Below are 23,463 nucleotides of genomic sequence, written 5' to 3'. Positions count from 1 at the left end.
TAAAAAAAAAAAATCTTACTGCTGCACAGCATTTGTGTAGTCTGGACTGCCCTCACTGCCTTAAGAGGTAATTGGGTTATTAGACTACACAAGCAGATTACTGTGGAGCAACTGACTTGACTTTCCTGCTTTAACAAAAACAAATGTTGGTAAATTACGATTTCTGTATTTTTAGGCTTATCAGTTATTTATGTTTATCATTCTTTTTCTTGTTACTTGACTTTATTTAAAGAGAAATGGGCCCAGACTTAGTTAAAGCAACACAAACTTGCTTTCAGTGTTAGACTGTTGGTCTGTTACCTGTCACAGATTTACCCATAGTTGAGGTGGCCATCATTTGGGATGAACCATTATTCAGCCAACTAGGAATTAACTTAAATAGTCTGCAATTTGATGAATGTTGGTTCAGCCCACAGTCTACTTCTCTTGACATGAGTACACTGTAATGCTTCCGTTTTGGGGTTCTAGCCTAAATATCTGCCTAAAAGCTTTCAAGGAAGCACTGGGGGAGGTTTATCAAACTGGTGTAAAGTAGAACTGGCTTAGTTGCCCATAGCAACCAATCAGATTCTACCTTTCATTTTTTTTTACAACTCTTTTGGAAAATGAAAGGTGGAATCTGGTTGTGATAGGAAACAAAGCTAGTTCTACTTGACACCAGTTTAATAAATTTCCCCCACCGTTTCTGCTATCTTCTCTTGTAAAGATTGCAGTGACATCGACACCTAGTACTGTAGAAGTAACCTGACATTGTCGGCACCTCAGCTGCACAATGGTTTCACTATAAAAAATAAAAATAAAAGCTGATAGTTGAGGTTTTGAGAAGAAGTCTTGTGATCTAAATACCTTGAGGCTGATATTGCCTACACCTTTGTATGTCATCACCAGCTGCAGTGTTGGTGCAATAGTGGGAAAATGCGTAACCTTGCTGTAACATAGCAGATATTTAGGATAGACCTTTATTGCAGTCAAATTTGCTGTAACCATGTGAAGTTTTGTGTTTGGTTATGTTTTGTTTTTCCTCATTTGCTCTTGTTGCTGTTGCATCATAAATTATATTGTTGATGTAGGGATTCAGACACTGAACACAAAATAAAGCTTTTATAAAAAAAATATATATATATATACATATAATACCTGATTTTGCCCCTTCCTTTTGTCCTCCACAATGACACTACCATGAGAGAGACCTTCCTTCAACCAGGCGGGGTCAAGAAGAATAAATTTGACCCCCCCTCATAGTCTTCCTGTCCCTCCAGGTAGGTAGAGGTCTCTTGCAGTAGTGATGTGAGGACATTCCTTTTAAAGGAGACGGGGGTGTTTTTTTTTTTTTTTTTCCTAGCTTATGCCTTACAAGTGGTTAGGTTAGCAGTTACTTTGTCATCATGCAGCAGGTCATATGCTTGGCTCCAGAAACAAACATTTTGTTTGTTGAGCCGGACCAAAATGCCACATGATACCTGACACATTTATGAAGTTAATCCAGTTTTTGAAGCCTCTGGTATCTGCTACTTTCATCGTGAGTGGAATATGTCAGGAAGGGGCCTTGCAGAAGTGGTTGTGATTTCCAGTGGGCCTCTTCTGGCATAGCGGGGCACTTGGGCGAGGTGTGGTTAAGCATTTGCAAGTGCGCAGCTCAAGGCGGATCTCAATCCTGGTCTGAAGGTGAGAAACTATATATTAAGCACATTTGGACTTTTCCAGTAAATATGGCTGAATTGCTCTACCCACAGTCAGGCGTTATCCTGTTGTCTTTTTCTCTTGTTGAATAGTTGTATAGTGTGAGAAATACAGCTCACATAAAGTAAAATTGGCCCTTAAGGCTATAAGTATGCAGTTTGAGTCCGATTTGGACATCATCTGATGAAAAGAATTGGATGAGGGCTACTATGAATATAACTGATGAGAAGATTCAAAGAACCTTTAGTGGCCTAGAACAAAAAAGGTTTTTCTGGTTCATAAAAACCTTCATTATTCAGTTAAAAGGGAATGAAAGGTTCCTGATGGCAAACTTTTCATTCCTAGAACCAATAAATGCAGACTCTCCTTTCATGAAGAGGATGAAACATTATTCCTAGATTGCCCAAAAATAGATGTCTTTAACAAAGTTAGTAAAACACACTAATGCTTTGCCCTTGGATCATTAAAACATCCGGGCTAAAAAGGTATTGAGAGGCAGCGTCGTCGTTATTCAAACCTAATTTGGCTTCCACCTAGCTCCAAAAAGGTAACCAAAATACTCTGTGGACCGGGTATCTTAACATAAAATATAACTTTTACTAGATATGCCATAAAATTACCAATAACAAGCATACACAGTGAGAAAATCAACAGAAACTGAATCTGGATCAACACCAGAATGCTGTCTGGTCAAAGTAATAGTAAGGTTCAATCTTACCACCTTCAGACGTATGGACCGTGGACTAGCAGCCGGTGTGTGATTGAAATGTATCCTTAACTGCAGTGGCCAAAGGTAGGTGATGACTGGCGCTCTGGTTGTAGGGATATAGCATGGATATTACCTATGATGCCCTAGTTCTAATATCCTCCTTAAACAGGGTGGGGGACTATTTCATTATCTGCTTAACAAACACAGAGCACCCGCCCCGTACGGAACCTGTCACTCACCTATGCTTACCCTCACTATTTCCCTACATGGAATGGGCAGATCCGCCTCACTGTTGATGTCAATGAATGGGCAGAGCGCTGACTTGTGCGCCATCCCTCTTTTTAAAATGCGCCTGGCTTTACCACCCCATCCCGCTTCCTGGAGGCATGTAGTGACGTGCCCCTGAACACCGTGCGTTGCACATGCTGGAAGTTGGGATCATGTGACTGCGGGGCCGCACAGTTAACCCCAAACCCGGCATCCACCGTTACTAGGTAACTAGAAGGGCTCTGGATCATGCTCACTCGCTGTCACAGATACTGTACAGCCATTCAACAGTAACATGGAGCCAAAGGTAGACTCATGGATTTGAAAAGGGCTGGTTATTCATACATAATAATTTAAATACAATTATTGGTATCTTCAATTTTACAAAGTTAGCTATGTAGACCAGAGGTATTTCATGCCTAAAGTATTATATGGTCACAGTTATAGTACACTTCAGACCACAATGTTCATATAGGGTATGTATAAACCACAAATAAAGACTGAGTATACATGATAAAATGATGACTGATAGGATTATACATCAACCTCCACATAAGTGGATGGGACGTTGCATCTGTCTCAGGGTCAATATCACATAAAAACCTCTTTAAATAAAGCAGCTAAAATTCTGCCGTTCATTTAATACATTAGGATGTACAGTTTTTAGATAATAGATCCACTTTGCTTCACACTGGAGAATTTTCCGATCTCAGTTGCCACCTCTTCTTGATGGTTTAATCAACTCAATGCTCATGAATGAGAGACACTATTTTGCTCTCATGCTCATTCCTCACATGGCAAGAGATGGAGGTGTCTCCAGGGGCATGTCACTACATACCTTCAGGAGGCTGGATGGGGCGGTAAAGCCAGGTGCATTTTAAAAGGAGGGATGGCACGCAAATCGGCGCTCTCCCTATTCATTGAGGTGGTGGTACGTAGGGGACATTCCCCTTGCCATGACACATTCGGACCACTGTCCCATTGTGCCCACCCCTTATCTGGGATGAGACGTTGTAACTTACCAGTAAGTAGGGGTGGTTTAATTTTATTTTTTTCTGTTTTGAGAGTGACTGAGTCTCGAGTTATGACTAAGCAATGTGTTTGTTTCCCTTTTTTGTTTTACAGTTTGCATCCCTGCATTGGGACTCATCAGGGGACTTAGCCTAGTGAAGAAATGTGGCATTTAGGGAAACAGTGAGGGTAAGCATAGTGAATAGGCCCCAAGCGAGGGACAGGTTCTGTACGGGGTTGCCCCTATCGGGGCGGGTGCTCTGTGTTTGGCAGATAATGAAATAGCCCCCCACCCTGTTTTAGGAGGGTATTAAAACTAGGGGGTCATATCATAGGTAATATCCATGCTAAAATACCTTCAACCAGAGCACCAGTCATCAATATCCTTTGGCCACTGCAGTTAAGGATACATTTCAATCACACACCGGGTGCTAGTCTGCTGTCCATACATCTGAAGGTGGTAAGATTGAACCTTACTATCACTTTGACCAGACAGCATTCTGGTGTGTTGATAGAGATTCAGTTTCTGTTGATTTACTCACTGTGTATGTTGTTGGTAATTTTATGGCATATCTAGTAAAGGTTATATTTTATGTTGTTTAAGATGACCAAAATACTCTGTAGATGTTATACCTCGGCACCCTTGACCATAGTGCATTAAGGCTTTTGTAATCTTTGTCTCCAAAAAGGTGCTTAGTCCAGCTGCAGCCTTTCTTAAAGGAGAATACTTCTCATGATTTTCTATCAGACGCAATGGCAAAATCTGTTAGAAGAACAGCTATGACTTCTGCCCTTTCTGTAGCGACTAGGAGTGCATTATGGCTAAAGTCTTGGTCTGTAAAGACTAGTACAAACCTTTTATTGAGGTTTATTATTCGGCTAGGATCTGTTTCCCGTCCTATGGATAGGACGGTGGTGGAGAGCTAAAGTGAAGGCTCCAGGAGCCCCTGAATTGATATGTGTATAGGGGTTACCTAGTGCGGCCTAATTCTCCACTAGGAGCTGCTTGGCAAGACAGGGGCACTCCTTCTTGGTCCTGGACTTGTTAGGCCAGCGTTCCTGGGCAGTCATGTTGTCTCGCCAGGGCCTATGTTCTCTCCTTCCCTGGCTTGCATCGGCAGGGGGCGGGCTGAGAGCGTTCCTGGCGCGATGCGCGTGTGCAAGTCTCATGACGTGACTTCAGATATTTGGAATACATGTGGTTCCGTGGTGGAACGCATGGCGGAAGCAGGATGGGGATTAATGCTTCTGGTTTGGCCGCATGGGAACACCGGCAGGGACCTTAGCTTGTTTTTTTTTAAACCCTGTTTTCTCTTCAGCATGCTGCCAAAAGGATCCCAGCCAGCCTGAGGGTGTGTGTGGATACCCTAAATGTAAAACGCTTTCTCATCATCTGGTATTATGGAGGAAGAGCGTAATCAGCTCGCTGATATCCAGGAGGGTCATGATGGAAGACCGGCATTCCTGGTGGGGTAAGGGGGCTTTGAGGAAGAATCCCCGTCCCTGCTTCAGAGTATTAAGGACATGGTTAAATCGGAAGTTTCGGACTCTATTAAAGTGTTTAAAAAATGCCTCCCTTCCTCTGCAATGGGCAAACAGGCTCATGTTAACGTAATCTCGGATTCAGAATCTTCTGATGAAAACTAACAGGGGGAGGTCCTGGATGATTCAGTTTTTTCCTCGGATGAAGAATTCTCCGGTAGACCCTTATTTTCTCCAGAAGATACAGATTCCTTACTTAAAGCGATAAGAGCAACTATGAAAATGGATGAGGCTAGGGAGCAGAAGTCTATCCAAGACATAAGGTTTAGAGAATTGGGACATAAGCAGCCTAGAGTCTTCCAATTTAAATGAAAATATTAAGTATCTGATTCAAAAAGAGTGGAAGAAGCCTGAAATTGTTTTATCCCTAGAAATGTTAAGAGAAAGTATCCTTTTGTTGAGGGTGAAATCTCCACTTGGGATAGGCTGCTGAAATTAGATGCCCCTGTAGCCAAAATCTCGAAAATAAATGCTCTACCTTTTGACCTTGGTACATTGAAGGATCCAATGGATAGAAGGGCGGAGGTCTATCTTAACCACTTCACATGCGGGCCATTTATCCCCTTCCTGGATCAGGCCTAATTTTGCAAATCTGATATGTCACTTTATGTGGTAATAACTTTGGAATGCTTTTACTTATCCAAGCCATTCAGAGATTTTTTCGAGACACATTGTACTTCATGACAGTGGTAAATTTGAGTCGATATATTTCACCTTTATTTATAAAAACATCCAAAATTAACGAAAATTTGAAAAAAGTCACTGGTTTCTAAATTTGAATCTCTGCTTTTAAGACAGTGATAGTGATGCCTCATAAAATATTCATTAATTAACATTCCCCATATGTCTAGTTTATGTGGGTATCTTTTTGGTAATGTAATTTTATTTTTTTAGGATGTTAGAAGGTTTAGAATTTTTTGAAGCAATTTCCATAGTCAACTTTTTTAAGGACTAGTTCAGTTCTGAAGTCACTTTGTGGGGCTTACATAGTGGAAACCCCCAATAAATGACCCCATTGTAGAAACTACACCCCTCAATTAGTCAAAACTGATTTTACAAACTTTAACCCTTTTTAGGTGTTCCACAAGAATTAAAGGAAAATGGAGATGAAATTTCTAAATTTAACTTTTTTGACATTTTCCATTTTAATAATTTTTTTCTTTAACACATTGAGGGTTAACAGCCAAACAAAACTTAATATTTATTACCCTGATTCTGCGGTTTACAGAAACATATACTGATGTAAGGGCACACGGCAGGGCGTGGAAGAAAAGGAGCGCCATATGGTTTTTGGAAGGCAGATTTTGCTGGACTAGTTTTTAGATGCCATGTCCCATTTGAAGCCCCCCTGATGCACCCACACTGTAAAAACTGCCAAAAAGCAAGGGGATAAGGTGACAGTTTTATTGGTACTATTTTGGGGTACATATGATTTTTAATTGCTCAATATTATGTTTTTTGTGAGGCAAGGTAACCAAAAAATGGCTGTTATGGCACTGTTTTTATTTTTTACAACATTGACAGGGTAGATAATGTGCTATTTTTATAGAGCAGGTTGTTACGGACGAGATATCAAATATGTCTACTTTGTTTCAGTTTTACATAATAAAGCATTTTTGAAAAAAAAAAGTTTCTCCATTTTCTGAACACTTTTTTTTTTTTTTTTTGCCAATCGTCTTGTGTATGGGCTCGTTTTTTGCTGGAAGAGTTGATTTTTTTTATTGGTACCATTTTTGGGTACATATGATTTTTTTTGATCATTCATTATTACACTTTATGGGGGCAAGGTGACCAAAAAATTGGTTGTTTATTACTGTTTACTGTTACTATTACTGTTTATTTTTACAGCGTCCACCTGAGGGGTTGGGTCATGTGACATTTTTATAGAGCAGATCATTACGGACGTGGCAATACCTAATATGTATACTTTTTCCTATTTTAGTTTTACACAATAATAGCATTTTTGAAACTAAAAAAAATGTTTGTCTCTATAGTCATAGCTTTTTTTATTTTTTGACCGATTGTTTCAGGGTCTCATTTTTTGCAGGATGAGGTGACAGTTTGGTACTATTTTGGGGGGCATACGCCATTTTGATCGCTTGGTGCTGCACTTTGTGATGTTGGGTGACAAAAAATGTATTTTTTTTTTTTTTTTTTTTACGGTGTTCATCTGAGAGGTTAGGTCAGGTGATATTTTTATAGAGCAGGTTGTTGCGGACGTGGCGATACCTAATATGTTTCCTCTTTTATTTATTTCACTTTAACACAATAGCATTTTTGAAACCAAAAAATGATGTTTTAAAATCTCCATGTTCTGAGAGCTATAGTTTTATTTATTTATTTTAGCTATTTTTCTTATGTAGGGGCTCATTTTTTGCGGAATGAGGTGACTGTTTTATTGGTACAATTTTTTATTTTATTTTATGGTGTTTATCGGACTGGGTGGATCATGTGATATATTTATAGAGCCGACCGTCACTGACTCGGCAATGCCAAATATTTCTTATTTTTTTATTCTATTTTTTATTTTATTACTTGGGGAATTTACACGTGAAACCTAATTTTTATTTTTATAAAACACTTGGAGTTGGAGTCTCATATTCAAACAAGAGCTCCAGAGATCAGCTTTTTCGATTTTCCCAACAATTTTCAAGGCAGTAGATTTCATCTTTGATGCCTCAGTGGATGCAATAAGATTGAATGCTAGATCAGCAGCTTTGTCAAACTCTATTTGGCTTAGGGGTTGGTCAGGAGATACAGGTTAAAAAAACAAGCTGTTCTATCCCTTGTCAGGGGGATTTTATTTTTGGGTCAGTACTTGATGGCCTGTTAGAAAAAGCCTCTGATTGCAAGAAAGGTTCCTGTTTCAAAACCTCCTAGAAAGCAATATTTTTCGTAGGAACTGGAGTTTTTCAATAGATCCGACAGAAAACAAAGTAACTAGAGGGAGGCTATAGGTGAAAGACAAAGGTTTCCTCTTCCATTCGCAGTCTGGTTCAGGCCCTATGTCAGGTCAGCAATGACGATTAAGGTCCAGTGGGGGGAAGAATCTCTTTTCCCAGGCTTGGGAGAAACGAACACTTGTTCCCAGTAATTGTCCTGAATATCGTGCCGTGTAACGGGCTTAGGGATTTCCTAGTAAAAAATGATTTTTAACATGTGCCTGCAGCATGGGCCTGAAACAGAAGATTCATACTTTCCTGCTCCTGCTGTCTCCATCTTCTGGTTCCGGTGCTGTTTACATCCGGCTGGCTATTAGCATAGTCACTTGTACCTCTCCAGCCAATGACTGGCTTCAGTGGTGATGTGGCCACAAGCAGCGTTTCACCGCTGAAGCCAGTCATTTGCTGGAGAGGTGCTCCGGGACAGGATGATGGAGACAGCGAGAGAAACACGGAGCAGGAAAGTAGGAATCTTCTGTTTCAGGGACTATGCTACAGGAACTTGTTAAAAATAATTTTAGCTGGGAAACCCCTTTAACCTGATACGGACATATGACGTACCGGTACGGTATGATGTCCCGGTACTTAAGGACACATGACTTACCGGTAAGTCATGTGTAGTTCCGATCACCGGCGGGCGGTGATCGGAACTGGATGCCTGCTCAAATCATTGAGCAGGCACCCTGGGACAATGTGTGGGGGGGTCCCCCCCTCATGTCGGCGATCGCCGCAAACCGCAGGTCAATTCAGACCTGCGGATTTTACAGGTCGTTGCGGCGGGCGGGCGGCGCTGCCATCGGGTCCCTGTGCGGCTGTAGTGGGGACCCGATGGCATGGAAGGCAGCGCGATCCCTGCTTTAGGCATCGGCGCTGCCTTCCGGTGGATCTCACAGGCAGGAAGCTGTATGAGTAATACACACTGTATTACTCATACAGCCAATGCATTCCAATACAGAAGTATTGGAATGCATTGTAAAGGGGATCAGACCCCCCAAAAGTTGAAGTCCCAAATTGGGAAAAAAAAATAGTGGAAAAAATAGTTTTCCCCCCAAAAAATTAAGTTTCAAGTAAAAAAAAATCTGTTCAATTTTGGAGTACCGCGGGTTGCTGGTGCCAGCAAGGACTTGTTTAGTCGTAATCAAATAGTAGAAAATTGCAGCACACAGTATTTTTTTCTCTTTGCTTATTTAAATTTTAATCATCACATGATCATGTTCCAGTGCAATCACAGGCATGTATAAAGCAGCTAAAAGGTAAAACATTCCAGTCTAGGCGACATTATTGGACTTAAGCAACACTATTTGGAGCAACAGCAAGGTAAACATATAAGCAACATTATTGGACATCCATTCGTCATTATTAGTAAGGTAGCAAGGAGTTAAAGTCCCATCAGTGATTACCTTTAGTTGTGCCTCTATGGTGTGTCGCGCTGGATACAAAGTATAGACGCTGGAAGCGCGCCCTTTAAAGCGGCGGGGGACGCTAGGATTGCGTAGGTCACATGACGCACGCCTGCGTGAGTCACATGACACGGGCGGAACAGACGTGCGTTCCACCTGCATGTCAAGCGCTCAGGCCGGGCGTGTGCTGCGCTGTCCAGGAGGCGGAGGATGCCGAGTCATGCCGGAGGAGGGTCTGCATACATGCTAGCCGGTACTGCAAATATAATCGATTTATAGGGGCAGATTTCACATAAACTGTGGGGATATTATTAGTTGTATGTCATATATGCACACTCTGCATAGTTCTGTCTGGATAGTTCATAGTTCTGGACTGGTTCTGTCAAAAAACCAGTCCAGCAAAATCTGCCTTCCAAAAACTGTATGGCATTCCTTTCCTTCTAAGCAATGCCATGTGCCCGTACAGTAGTTTACGACCACATATGGTGTTTCTGTAAACTACAGAATCGGAGCCATAAATATTGAGTTTTGTTTGGCTGTTAACCCTTGCTTTGTAACTGGAAAAAAAATTATTAAAATGGAAAATCTGCCAAAAAAGTGAAATTTTTTTAATTGTATCTCTATTTTCCATTATTTCTTGTGGAACACCTAAAGGGTTAACAGAGTTTGTAAAATCAGTTTTGAATACCTTGAGGGGTGTAGTTTCTAGAATGGGGTAATTTTTGGGTGGTTTCTATTATGTAAGCCTCGCAAAGTGACTTCAGACCTGAACTGGTCCTTAAAAAAGTGGGTTTTTGAAAATTTCTAAAAAATTTCAAGATTTGCTTCTAAACAACATTTTTACTATTGCACGTTAAAAGATGTCTTATTTTATGTGTAAAAGAGTTAACTGTTGAAGAAACCTCAGTTATTTTTCTGGGGAAATGGGTCACTTTACAGTTGCTACAGCAATTGCATCTGTAGAACCCCTTTAAATGTAACCAATGACCCAAAGAAGGGTCCGTGGGCTTTGCAGGGGCTTTGATAGTCGGTGCAATTTTAAGCCCTCGATTCGCTGCTCTTGTGTAAACTATTTGCGAATTAGATGTGACCATAGGGCCAATCACTTTGTCCTTTTGGATAAAGTGCCAATGTTTCTGGATTATACTCTCAACCTTCCTGTACTGGGCATTTAATGGTAGAATAATCTTAAGAGTCAGATTTGGACTGTGTGTCCGATTTTTTTATTTTTTATTTTTTATTTTTTATTTTTTTTGTACATCCTCAAAAAAAGTTTTTCTGTCTAAAGACCTAACCATATTCAATGAATTTGACCCACAGTATATTTTGGGGATGTTAGACATACAGTCCCTGTACACGATTATTAATCATGATCAGGGTATTGCAGCCATGAAGTCCCAATTGGACAAGTATCAACTGTTCCAAACTCCCCAGATTGACTTCATGGCTGAGGGGGTGGAGTTTATCCTTAAAGGGAACCTGTCACCAGTTTTATGGTGTCCTAACTAAGGGCAACATAAATAAGTGATTGATTCTCTTAGCACAATGCTGGGTCACTTTCTTTAATTGACCCAGTCAATCTGCTTACATCTTGTATTGAAAAGCTCCAGCTGATAATGATGAGTCATGAATATTCATGAGCTCCTGACTCTCCCTGCCCACCTGCTGCTGAATGACAGTTTGTTTCCATAGGAACCAGCAGCAGGTGGGCAGGGGAGTGGCTATAGCTCTGAATTAAATATACGCTGGACTCCATAACATCATGCTGGACTCAAATCAGCTCATTAGCATGCGGCATCTTTGTGTGTATATTATGAGGTAACCATCTGTCACACCAGTAAGTGAATACATCTAAGGTACTTTTTAGTAGTTAATGATTGTATATAATTAGTTAGATTATAATCAAATATCCACATGACAGGTTCCCTTTAAGCATAATTATTTCTTTTTCAACTCACAATTTTTCCTCCAGACATCTGGGACTGCTATGGGCACCAGGTTCGCCCCCAGCTATGCAAACCTTTTTATGGCACAGTGGGAGGATTCCTACATTCGCCCGCGCCTTGGGACGGACCTGGTGCTCTGGCATCACTTTATGGACGACATCATTTTCATTTGGAGGGGTGATGACCCATCTCTGACAAATTTTCTTGAACAAATTAATCTAAATCGGTTAAATTTATGCTTTTCAGGAAATACTAGTCGAGTTCATCTGGATTCCTTAGATTTATCTATCAATGTAGAATCTGGTAGACTCAATTGTTGCACTTATAAAAACCTACCGCCAGAAATAGCTGGATTTTGCATTCTAGCTGCCACCTCCCTAGGTGGCTCCTTAATGTGCCTACTGGGCAATTTAGGCATTTAAAGCGAAATTGCACCAGTAATGTGATGTTTGAAAGTGAGGCTGAAACCCTGAAAAAACTATTTTTGGAGAAGGGATATTCACTGGAGCATTTGGAGAAATTATTGAATATGGTTAGGACTTTAGGCAGGAAAACTTTTTTTGAGGATGTACAAAAAAAATCGGACAACACACAGTCCGAATCTGACTCTATTAAGATTATTCTACCATTAAATGCCCAGTACAGGAAGGTTGAGAGTATAATCCAGAAACATTGGCACTTTATCCAAAAGGACAAAGTGATTGGCCCTACCTATGGTCACATCTAAGGCTACTTTCACACTGGCGTTTTGAATTCCGTTTGTGAGATCCGTTTCAGGGATCTCACAAACAGTTCAAAACGGATCAGTTTAGCCCCAATGCATTCTGAATGGATAAGGATCCGTTCAGAATGCATCAGTTTGGCTCCGTTCCGCATCCATTCCGCTGTGGATGCGGACACCAAAAACCTGATTGCAGCGTCTTGGTGTCCGCCTGGCGATGCGGAGCCAAACGGATCCGTCCTGACTTACAATGTAAGTCAATGGGGACGGATCCGTTTTCACTGACAATATGGTGCAATTGAAAACGTTTTGACTTAGACTTTTTAAAAAAAAGAATAATGCAAACGGATCCGTTCTGAATGGATACAAGCATTTGCATTATAGGTGCGGATCCGTCTGTGCAGATACCAGACGGATCCGCACCTAACACAGGTTTGAAAGTAGCCTAAACCGCAAATAGTTTACACAAGAGCAGCAAATCTAGGGCTTAAAATTGCACCGACTATCAAAGCCCCTGCAAAGCCTACAGACCCCTCTGTGGGTCATTGGTTACATTTAAAGGGGTTCTACAGATGCAATTGCTGTAGCAACTGTAAAGTGACCCATTTCCCCAGAAAAATAACTGAGGTTTCTTCAACAGTTAACTCTTTTACACATAAAATAAGACAATAGTAAAAATGTTATTTATCTGCTCACTTGTCCATGTAATAAACAGTACATTGGCCGCACTAAGCGTACCCTAAAGAAAAAGAGTTTCGGAACATCTAACGAATATAAGGAAAGGCTTTGAAAACCATACGGTTTTAAAGCACTTTGAACAGTGCCAAAACCCAAAAGGTCTTTCGTATATGGCTTTGGAAAGTGCGGGTCCACGTTGGAGAGGGGGCGATTTCATTAAGTGGATGTCACGCTTGGAATCCAGATTTATTTTTGACTTTGGCTTCTTAATAACGGACAGACTCAATGCGGAGTGGGAACTTTTTGGTTATCTTTAGTTTGGGCGCCCCCGAATGGTGGTCGACCAGAGGCGGTTTGTTTCTACCCGCTCTGGTCCTCCCTCGTCGGAGGGCCTCCATCCATCTCCATTTCCTCTTGAGCTCGTCCTGTTTGTTCATAGGTTTACATGTCTTATATGATTCTCATACGATTTTACGTTCTTTTCTGGGTTACGCTAATTGCTAGGCCCAAATACTTCATAGAATCTATTTATTGTACTAAAACAGCAGTTCACACCAGCAGTTTTTAAATTTTTATTAAATTTTTTTGGGTTGTCAAATCATAACTGCTGTGTTTTCTAATGTGTATGTATTTACCTTTTAGTTTTTATTGCTGTTTATTTTATTTCTCATTTCATTTTAGTACTCTATTCTAGTGTATTCCAGTCCAGGTTGTTTCCACGTTTTATGTTTGACTGAGATTGGCTATATAAACAGGGAAAGTTCACCATTTGGGTCACCACTGAGGAAGAGGGCAGTTGTATACCCCGAAACGCGTTTGAGTCTAAGAGACCCATCCTGACATGTCAGTTTGAAGATTCCCTGGATGAATCAGAACTTTGTGCTATTTTTACACCATTGGATGGTTATTTTATTAGATCCACTTTCTTCATACTCGATTGAGGATATCAGGATCACCATGACCACGTGATACATCACGTGACCAGCCAGCACTTCCTGCCGACACATCATGTGACAAGCCAGCATTCTCTACCTTCGTTTGGTGTGGCTTTTGTTTGGGCCCGTAACAGCAGGACGCATTACTTACTTACTGGTGAGGACGGTATTTCCATCTGAAGACCTCGGGACAGGTAACAAGTGGTGTTGGTCTCGCACAGCCGTGGGACGCCTCGGCGTGTGGGTTATCATTACCGAACTTTGTTTGGATTTAACTATCGCTGTGGGTCCCTTTGACTGGCAGGTTTTTTCAATATCTATCTGTGCACATTCATGGTGTTTCATATGCATCAGCCCGTTTGAAGTTGTATTAACTTTATTCATCATTCCCAGGACGTTTATTCTCTTAGGAAATGCACTCCCAAGCACTTTATATAGAGTACATCCCCAACTGGAGTTCCATTATCCGGGTTTTTAGTTTTTATTGTATTGCATTCTGATGATATATATATATATATATACAGTGGGGGAAATAATTATTTGACCCCTCACTGATTTTGTAAGTTTGTCCAATGACAAAGAAATGAAAAGTCTCAGAACAGTATCATTTCAATGGTAGGTTTATTGTAACAGTGGCAGATAGCACATCAAAAGGAAAATCGAAAAAATAACTTTAAATAAAAGATAGCAACTGATTTGCATTTCATTGAGTGAAATAAGTATTTGAACCCTCTAACAAAAAAAGACTTAATACTTGGTGGAAAAACCCTTGTTTGCAAGCACAGAGGTCAAACGTTTCTTGTAATTGATGACCAAGTTTGCGCACATTTTAGGAGGAATGTTGGTCCACTCCTCTTTGCAGATCATCTCTAAATCCCTAAGGTTTCGAGGCTGTCTCTGTGCAACTCTGAGCTTGAGCTCCCTCCATAGGTTTTCGATTGGATTAAGGTCCGGAGACTGACTAGGCCACTCCATGACCTTAATGTGCTTCTTCTTGAGCCACTCCTTTGTTGCCTTTGCTGTATGTTTTGGGTCATTGTCGTGCTGGAACACCCATCCACGACCCATTTTCAGTTTCCTGGCAGAGGGAAGGAGGTTGTCGCTCAGGATTTCACGATACATGGCTCCGTCCATTTTCCCGTTTATGCGAATAAGTTGTCCTGTGCCCTTAGCAGAAAAACACCCCCAAAGCAAAATGTTTCCACCCCCATGCTTGACGGTGGGGACGGTGTTTTGGGGGTCATAGGCAGCATTTTTCTTCCTCCAAACACAGCGAGTTGAGTTAATGCCAAAGAGCTCTATTTTGGTCTCATCAGACCACAGCACCTTCTCCCAGTCACTCTCTGAATCATTCAGGTGTTCATTGGCAAACTTCAGACGGGCCTGCACATGTGCCTTCCTGAGCAGGGGGACCTTGCGAGCCCTGCAGGATTTTAATCCATTGCGGTGTAATGTGTTTCCAATGGTTTTCTTGGTGACTGTGGTCCCTGCTAATTTGAGGTCATTAACTAACTCCTCCCGTGTAGTTCTAGGATGCTTTTTCACCTTTCTCAGAACCATTGACACCCCACGAGGTGAGATCTTGCGTGGAGCCCCAGAGCGAGGTCGATTGATGTTCATTTTGTGCTCCTTCCATTTTCGAACAATCGCACCAACAGTTGTCACCTTCTCTCCCAGCTTCTTGCTAATGGTTTTGTAGCCCATTCCAGCCTTGTGCAGGTCTACAATTTTGTCTCTGACATCCTTGGACAGCTCTTTGGTCTTTCCCATGTTGGAGAGTTTGGAGTCTGCTTGATTGATTGATTCTGTGGACAGGTGTCTTTTATACAGGTGACTAGTTAAGACAGGTGTCCTTAATGAGGGTGACTAATTGAGTAGAAGTGTCTAACCACTCTGTGGGAGCCAGAACTCTTAATGGTTGGTAGGGGTTCAAATACTTATTTCACTCAATGAAATGCAAATCAGTTGCTATCTTTTATTTAAAGTTATTTTTTCGATTTTCCTTTTGATGTGCTATCTGCCACTGTTACAATAAACCTACCATTGAAATGATACTGTTCTGAGACTTTTCATTTCTTTGTCATTGGACAAACTTACAAAATCAGTGAGGGGTCAAATAATTATTTCCCCCACTGTATATATATATATATATGTGTATATATATATATATATATATATATATATATATTAGTACAGACCAAAAGTTTGGACACACCTTCTCATTCAAAGAGTTTTTTCTTTATTTTCATGACTATGAAAATTGTAGATTCACACTGAAGGCATCAAAACTATGAATTAACACATGTGGAATTATATACATAACAAACAAGTGTGAAACAACTGAAAATATGTCATATTCTAGGTTCTTCAAAGTAGCCACCTTTTTGCTTTGATTACTGCTTTGCACACTCTTGGCATCCTCTTGATGAGGTTTTCACTTCACTGGTGTGCCCTGTCAGGTTTAATAAGTGGGATTTCTTGCCTTATAAATGGGGTTGGGACCATCAGTTGCGTTGAGGAGAAGTCAGGTGGATACACAGCTGATAGTCCTACTGAATAGACTGTTAGAATTTGTATTATGGCAAGAAAAAAGCATCTAAGTAAAGAAAAACGAGTGGCAATCATTACTTTAATAAATGAAGGTCAGTCAGCCGAAAAATTGGGAAAACTTTGAAAGTAAGGGCTATTTGACCATGAAGGAGAGTGATGGGGTGCTGCGCCAGATGACCTGGCCTCCACAGTCACCGGACCTGAACCCAATCGAGATGGTTTGGGGTGAGCTGGACCGCAGAGCGAAGGCAAAAGGGCCAACAAGTGCTAAGCATCTGTGGGAACTCCTTCAAGACTGTTGGAAGACCATTTCAGGGGACTACCTCTTGAAGCTCATCAAGAGAATGCCAAGAGTGTGCAAAGCAGTAATCAAAGCAAAAGGTGGCTACTTTGAAGAACCTAGAATATGACATATTTTCAGTTGATTCACACTTGTTTGTTATGTATATAATTCCACATGTGTTAATTCATAGTTTTGATGCCTTCATAGTCATGAAAATAAAGAAAACTCTTTGAATGAGAAGGTGTGTCCAAACCTTTGGTCTGTACTGTATATATGTGTGTGTGTGTGTGTGTGTGTGTGTGTGTATTTCGTGGATTCAGGAAAGGGGGATCCTTTCCGGGAAAGAGGAAAGGGCCCTAAATCAGGAAAGACTAAGGGGTTCTTGTTTAATCCCAACATTTCTGAAACCGCAAAACATTGATGTCAGGGTTCAGTTGTGGGGGGAAGACACTAAGATTTTTTATTTTTTTTTGTTCATCAATGGGAGAAGATTACGGTGAATCCATGGGCTCTAAACATAATGAAAGAGGGTTACAGTATCGCTTTTAGTCTTCCTCCCCCTGTTCTGGTCTTTAGGGTCACTCCCAGTTCAGAAGTCTCTATTCCCCAGTCGTCTCCATGACACCAAGTCCTGAGATTGACTTCCTTCTGATTGGACAGGAAAAACACAGAGAGGTTAAAACCCCCACCCCCTCCTCACATCACCAGTGTTTTTCCTGTCCCATCAGGATAGGAAGCAGGAGAGGTGCACGGAGCTCGTTTGGGCTCACCTGGAGTTTTTTTTTTTTTTTCATCTGGGCCGAGGTCGGATCTGCAGTGCAGCTCTTCCTCCTCCGTTTGGTTAGGCCTGGGCTCGGGCACATAGGTAGTGCCCCTGCGAAGATTCCCTCTGCGGCGGTCCCGGAGGGCTTGATGCAGAGGGAAGGAGGAACACGGCGGATCGGCACTGTGATGTGTCCCTTCCGGCCGGCAGGCGGATGACGTCAGACGCCGGGGGCGGAGCTAAGCACGCTGACGTCATCAACATGCGCCACAGGTCCTGCAGCATGAGAAGCACATGGAGACACTATAAAAACGCTCAGGACCTGTGTAACGGCGCCCTGCATAGCGCGGCTCACATATTTTGGTGAAGCATCTCTGAAGCGGTCGGGAGTCAAGATGAGCACCCCCCTCACGCCGGGCTCTGGAACCGAGCCTGCATCAAACCCTGGGACAGTGAGTAACCTGTTCTCAGGTACATGCTTTGTATGGTGGGTTCAGTCTGCTCATCCTTTCCTCCCTTACCATTTCAGGGAGAAAAGGATTCGGCTTCTGCAGCCAAAAAAACTAGAAAATGTGGTATTTGCTGCAAAAGATTGTCTAACACTGGATCCAAGCCCCTGTGTAAAGAATGTACTGCCAGTGTCATCAAGTCTGAGTCTTCTAGTCTAATTGAAGACATTAGAAAAGTGGTAAAAGAAGAGGTTCAGCTAGCCTTAACTACCAGAGAACCTACTCCCCCCAAAGTTCCCCCCACTCAGGACGCCCGTAGTGTTAAATCACTTATCCTGGATTCCGACTCTGAGGGGCTGGCGGTCTCAGACTCCGAATCTGTCCAAAAACACCCGGCATCTTCAGATGAAGAGGGCGAATATAAGCGCTTCTTGTTCAATCCTGAAGATATTGATGAACTTATCAGGGCCATCAGGGCCACCATTCAGATGGAGATGCCTAAAACCCCTAGGTCTACCCAGCAAGAAATTTTTGGGGGTCTAGGTGAAAGGAAGAAGGCCGTTTTTCCAGTCCCTGATAGTGTCCAAAAATTAATTAGGTCTGAATGGGAAAAACCGGATAAAGGATCCTTTATCCCAAGAGGAATTAAGAGGCGCTACCCCTTTAGCCAAGAGGACTGTACGGATTGGGAGACCATTCCCAAAGTAGACGCGCCAGTGGCCAAGGTAGCAAAACATACGGCCCTACCGTTTGAAGACTCAGCACAATTGAAAGATCCTCTAGACAGGAAAGCGGAGAGTCTCTTGCGAAAGACCTGGGAGACTACGGCGGCCCTTCTCAAGCCGGGCGTTGCCTCCACATGTGTGGCCAGAACACTGAACCTTTGGCTAGACCAGCTAGAGATACATCTGGTCAATAAGACACCACGGGATCAAATTCTAGAGAGCTTGCCTCTATTAAAGATGGCAACCTCCTTTCTAGCAGACGCAGCTGCTGAATCAGTTAAACTGTCCGCCCGTACAGCTGTTCTCTCAAATACAGCGAGAAGGGCACTATGGCTTAAAGCGTGGTCAGGAGATATCACATCTAAAAATAAATTAATCGCACTCCCCTTCCACGGTCAGTACGTTTTCGGAGAAGATCTAGATAAAATCCTAGACAACGCGACAAATAAAAAAAGAGGGTTTCCAGAGGAAAGATATAAACAAAAAAGGCAGCCCTTTCGTGACCGATTTTTTTCAACCCGAAAATAAAAAAGATAAAGGGAAGACTGGGAGGTGGAGCTATGCGAAGGGAGGCAGGGGGAGAAGCTTCCTCTTCAACCCAAATCGGGCCGAAGCCTCCTCATCCAACAACAAACAATGACGCCGTACCAGTGGGGGGAAGACTCAGCTCCTTTCTAAGATCTTGGGAGCATGTAACAAACAGCCGGTGGATCTTAAGTATTATACAAGAGGGTTATCTGATAGATCTTCTCTTTTCCCCTCCACAGAAATATGTGATCACTACCCTTCCCCCATCTCAAACTGCGACCTTAAAAAACGACATAAAAAACCTATTAACCTTGGACGCCATAGAGCCCGTCCCGAAAAATCAGACAGGACTGGGATTCTATTCCCGCCTCTTCATTATAAAGAAACCAAACGGGAAATCCAGGGTAATTATAAATCTGAAACATCTAAACAAATACGTAAGATATCAAAAATTCAAAATGGAGACCCTGAAGTCAGCAGTGAAACTCTTAAAAAAGGATGCAGTGATGGCCACAATAGATTTAAGCGACGCCTATTATCACGTCCCAATTCACAGGTCATCAAGGGAATTCCTAAGGTTCGCAATAGAATTGGAGGGAAACATTCAGCATTTCCAGTTCAGGTGTCTCCCCTTCGGGATCTCTTCTGCCCCAAGGGTTTTCACCAAAATAATGGCGGAAGCCTTGACAACCTTGAGAGAAAAGGCAATTTGTGTGATCCCCTATCTGGACGACCTACTGGTAGTGGCGGACAACATAGAGACCATGGGAATCCATCTCGGGTTAGTCCTGGATCATCTACAGAGCCTAGGTTGGCTCATCAATTGGAAAAAATCGGATTTAATCCCATCCAAACGGAAAGTTTTTCTGGGCATTACTCTAGACACAGTCTCCCAAAGATCCTTTCTACCACCTCAAAAGATAGTAAAACTTCAGACAGCTTTGAGGAAGTTCAAGAAGGAGAAATTCTGTTCAATAAGACAGGCCATGAAGGTACTAGGGAGTCTGTCCGCTTGCATTCCAGCAGTTGCCTGGGCACAGTTCCATCTAAGACCACTCCAGAAATTCATCTTAGACAAATGGAACAGATCGCAATTAACCCTAGAGAGGAAAATATTCTTAGATGCAGAGACCAAAAAATCCCTAACTTGGTGGCTCAGCAATTCGAACCTAGAAAACGGGATTTTCTGGGCACAAGATCTCCCTCTAGTCATCACAACAGATGCCAGCCTCCACGGGTGGGGAGCGGTCGTCCAGGGGAACTCCTACCAGGGAACATGGGGGAATTACGTGAGCCAGCAATCCTCAAATTTCAAGGAGCTGAGGGCAGTGTGGGAAGCACTGAAACACACAAGTCAGCTGGCAAAGGGTCGTCACGTCCTAGTCTACTCGGACAACGCTACAGCCGTGGCCTTTATCCAACACCAGGGAGGCACAAGGCATCGCCTGCTACAGAACCTGGCAAACAAAATCTTTTCCTGGGCAGAAGGCAACATTCAATCTCTTTCAGCGGTTCATTTGAAGGGAGTTTTAAACATTCAGGCCGATTACCTAAGCCGGCACAGACTAGACCCAGGGGAATGGATGTTAGCTCCAGAAGCCTTCCATTTAATCACAAAGAAATGGGGCAGGCCGATGATAGACCTGTTTGCATCAAGGAGAAATCATCAGCTAAACCAGTTCTTCTCCCTCAACCCCAGGGATCATCCTCGGGCAGTAGACGCCCTCAACCAGAGTTGGACAACAAACTTAGTCTACGCCTTCCCCCCATTTCCGCTTATCCCCAGAGTGTTACAGAAGTTCCTAAAAGAAAAGTGTACACTAATCCTGATAACCCCCTTCTGGCCCAAGAGAAGTTGGTTCTCCCTCTTGAAAGCCCTCAGCGTGGAAGCTCCTCTCCTTCTACCTCAGAGGCCGGACCTTCTAAGTCAGGGGCCCATTTCTCACCCAGACCTGAAAATACTAAAGTTAACAGCCTGGATTCTGAAGAATCCAACTTATTAAACTTTGGTCTATCAAAAAAAGTAGTGAACACCTTACTCCTTAGCAGGAAACAGAGTACCAACGACAAGTACCAAAAAATATGGAAGAAATTTGCTGATTGGTCTGGGACCTCCTTCAACCAGTTTAGAGCCAACATCTCACTAATCCTGGATTTTCTTCAAGAAGGGCTAGATTTAGGTCTATCCCCCAATACCCTTAGGGTCCAGGTATCGGCTTTAGGAGCACTATATAATACCAAGCTAACGGAACATCCCTGGATATCCAGATTCCTTAAGGCAGCAGATAGGATCAGACCTACAATTAGAAACATGGTGCCACCATGGAACCTTAATACGGTACTAGGGGGTCTAACCTCCGATCCATTCGAACCTCTGGACTCTATCCACATCAGATGGCTTACCATTAAAACGATTTTTCTGGTGGCAATAACCTCAGCCAGAAGGGTCTGTGAGCTGCAGGCCTTGTCCATCCAAGAACCATTCCTTGCAATATTTGAGGACAAATTAATTTTCAAATTAGATCCGACTTTCCTCCCCAAGGTAGTCTCGACCTTCCATAGGTCTCAGGACATTGTTCTCCCCTCGTTCTGTGACGATCCCAAAAACGATCAAGAAATCACTTACCACACATTAGATGTCCGGAGAGCGGTCTTAAAGTACCTGGAAGCTACCAGCCTTTGGAGAAAAGACAAAAATCTGTTTGTCCAATTTTCAGGTCCTAACAAAGGGAAGAGAGCGGCAAAAAGTTCCATCTCCAGATGGATTAAGATGGCAATCTCCGAAGCATATAAAGCTCAGGGAAAAGACGTCCCTGCTTCCCTAAAAGCACATTCTACGAGAGGCATGGCTGCCTCCTGGGCGGAAAAAGCCTCAGCCTCCTTACAACAGATTTGCAGGGCAGCAACATGGAAAAGAGTTCATACTTTCACTAAGCACTACAGACTAGATGTAGCTGCTAATGACGAACTAAGATTTGGACGTAAGGTCCTGTCGGCAGTCGTCCCCGCCTAATTGTATCTTTGATATTGTCTCAGGACTTGGTGTCATGGAGACGACTGGGGAAAAGAGTATTACACTCACCGGTAATCCGGTTTCCTGGAAGTCTCCATGACACCACATATATCCCACCCTTTTTTTCTGCTATTAGCTATTATCCTTTCATCCTGGGGTTCTTCGTTAAAATACACTGGTGATGTGAGGAGGGGGTGGGGGTTTTAACCTCTCTGTGTTTTTCCTGTCCAATCAGAGGGAAGTCAATCTCAGGACTTGGTGTCATGGAGACTTCCAGGAAACCGGATTACCGGTGAGTGTAATACTCTTTTATTGCAACAAGCATTAGAAAACGGCATCACAAAATTAATTACCATCTCAGTTGGAAACAGGTACTTAGTCAACTTTATTCCTTGTAAAATCTGATCACATCACTTAATAAATCTGAAATCATTATACAAATACATAAAGTACGAAACGTTTAGCATGGAATCTGTCTCCTGAAGAAAGCAGACTTCATAGTACATCCTGAAGATTCAGGGATGCTATGCCCCAATTTGCCAAGAAGACCAAATTTTCTCAAAGTTTTATTTTCAAGATGTGCCAGCTCTTTTACACGTTAGGATGGATTCTAAATTGGAAAAAATCCAGTTCAGTTCCTGCTCCAAAAACTGTTCCTAGGAATCCTTAGATTCCATATGGCAAAAAAATGTTTTTTCCCCTCATCTAAAAAGTATTAAAGTAAGGGGTTGGGTAGATGCTTTCAAGTCCCACTTCTTTTTTGATCAGAAAGGCCATGTCTCTTCTGGGTACTCTAACCTAGTGTATTCCGGTGGTCAAATGGGCGCAGTTCCATTCTCAAGTTCTGCATCATGCTGTCCTGACAAACTGGGACGAGAGACGGAAGTCACTGGAAGACAGGATTCCATGGTGGAAATTCATGGAACATCTAGAGAAAGGTGTATCTAGGATAGTAAAAGATCTACAGCTGATCACTACAGACTAAAATCAATGGGGTTGGGGTGCTCATTGGTCTCAACACCCAAGGGGTGTAGTCAGAACCCCAAACCAGTCTCATCAAATCCGAGAGCTCTCTGCAATCCGGGAGACTTTAAAGGTATTAGCCTTAGACCTAAAAGGGAAAGATGTACAAATAAGATCTAACACTTCTGTAGTAGCCTAAAAATAATCAATGAGATACCAGAAGTTTCTTTGCACAACGTTTCTGGTTTGTTTTTTATTGGGTGGAGATCCAGCTAAGGTCCCTTTCTGCAGTTCATTTGAAAGGGGTGTTAAATGTGAAGTCACATTTCTTTAAGCAGAGTTTGTCCACATTTAGGAG

The 23,463-nt window shown here is 42.3% G+C and overlaps 1 protein-coding gene across 1 annotated transcript; it reads left to right on the top strand.

The window, feature by feature from the left end:
- The first annotated feature begins 17,682 nt into the window (after nt 1-17,682).
- On the top strand, nt 17,683-22,142 carry LOC121006094. Its single transcript, XM_040439045.1, has 3 exons — nt 17,683-17,879; nt 17,957-18,893; nt 21,847-22,142. Exons 1-3 carry the CDS (start codon nt 17,823-17,825, stop codon nt 22,140-22,142), a joined length of 1,290 nt encoding a protein of 429 aa, XP_040294979.1. The 5' UTR covers nt 17,683-17,822.
- Nucleotides 22,143-23,463: the final 1,321 nt, after the last annotated feature.

The sequence above is a fragment of the Bufo bufo genome, chromosome 1 (genome assembly GCF_905171765.1).
Source record: "Bufo bufo chromosome 1, aBufBuf1.1, whole genome shotgun sequence".
Classification (NCBI taxonomy): Eukaryota; Metazoa; Chordata; class Amphibia; order Anura; family Bufonidae; genus Bufo; species Bufo bufo.
Note: the sequence above shows the minus strand (reverse complement) of the source record. Positions and strands in the feature narration are given on the sequence as shown.

Bases quoted from the DNA above. Each gene is read 5' to 3' on its own strand.
- LOC121006094 (XM_040439045.1), top strand. From the start codon at position 17,823: ATGAGCACCCCCCTCACGCCGGGCTCTGGAACCGAGCCTGCATCAAAC. The intron at 17,880-17,956 runs GTGAGTAACCTG...TTACCATTTCAG, and splicing joins CTGCATCAAACCCTGGGACA to GGAGAAAAGGATTCGGCTTC. The intron at 18,894-21,846 runs GTACAGCTGTTC...TCCAATTTTCAG, and splicing joins ATCAGTTAAACTGTCCGCCC to GTCCTAACAAAGGGAAGAGA.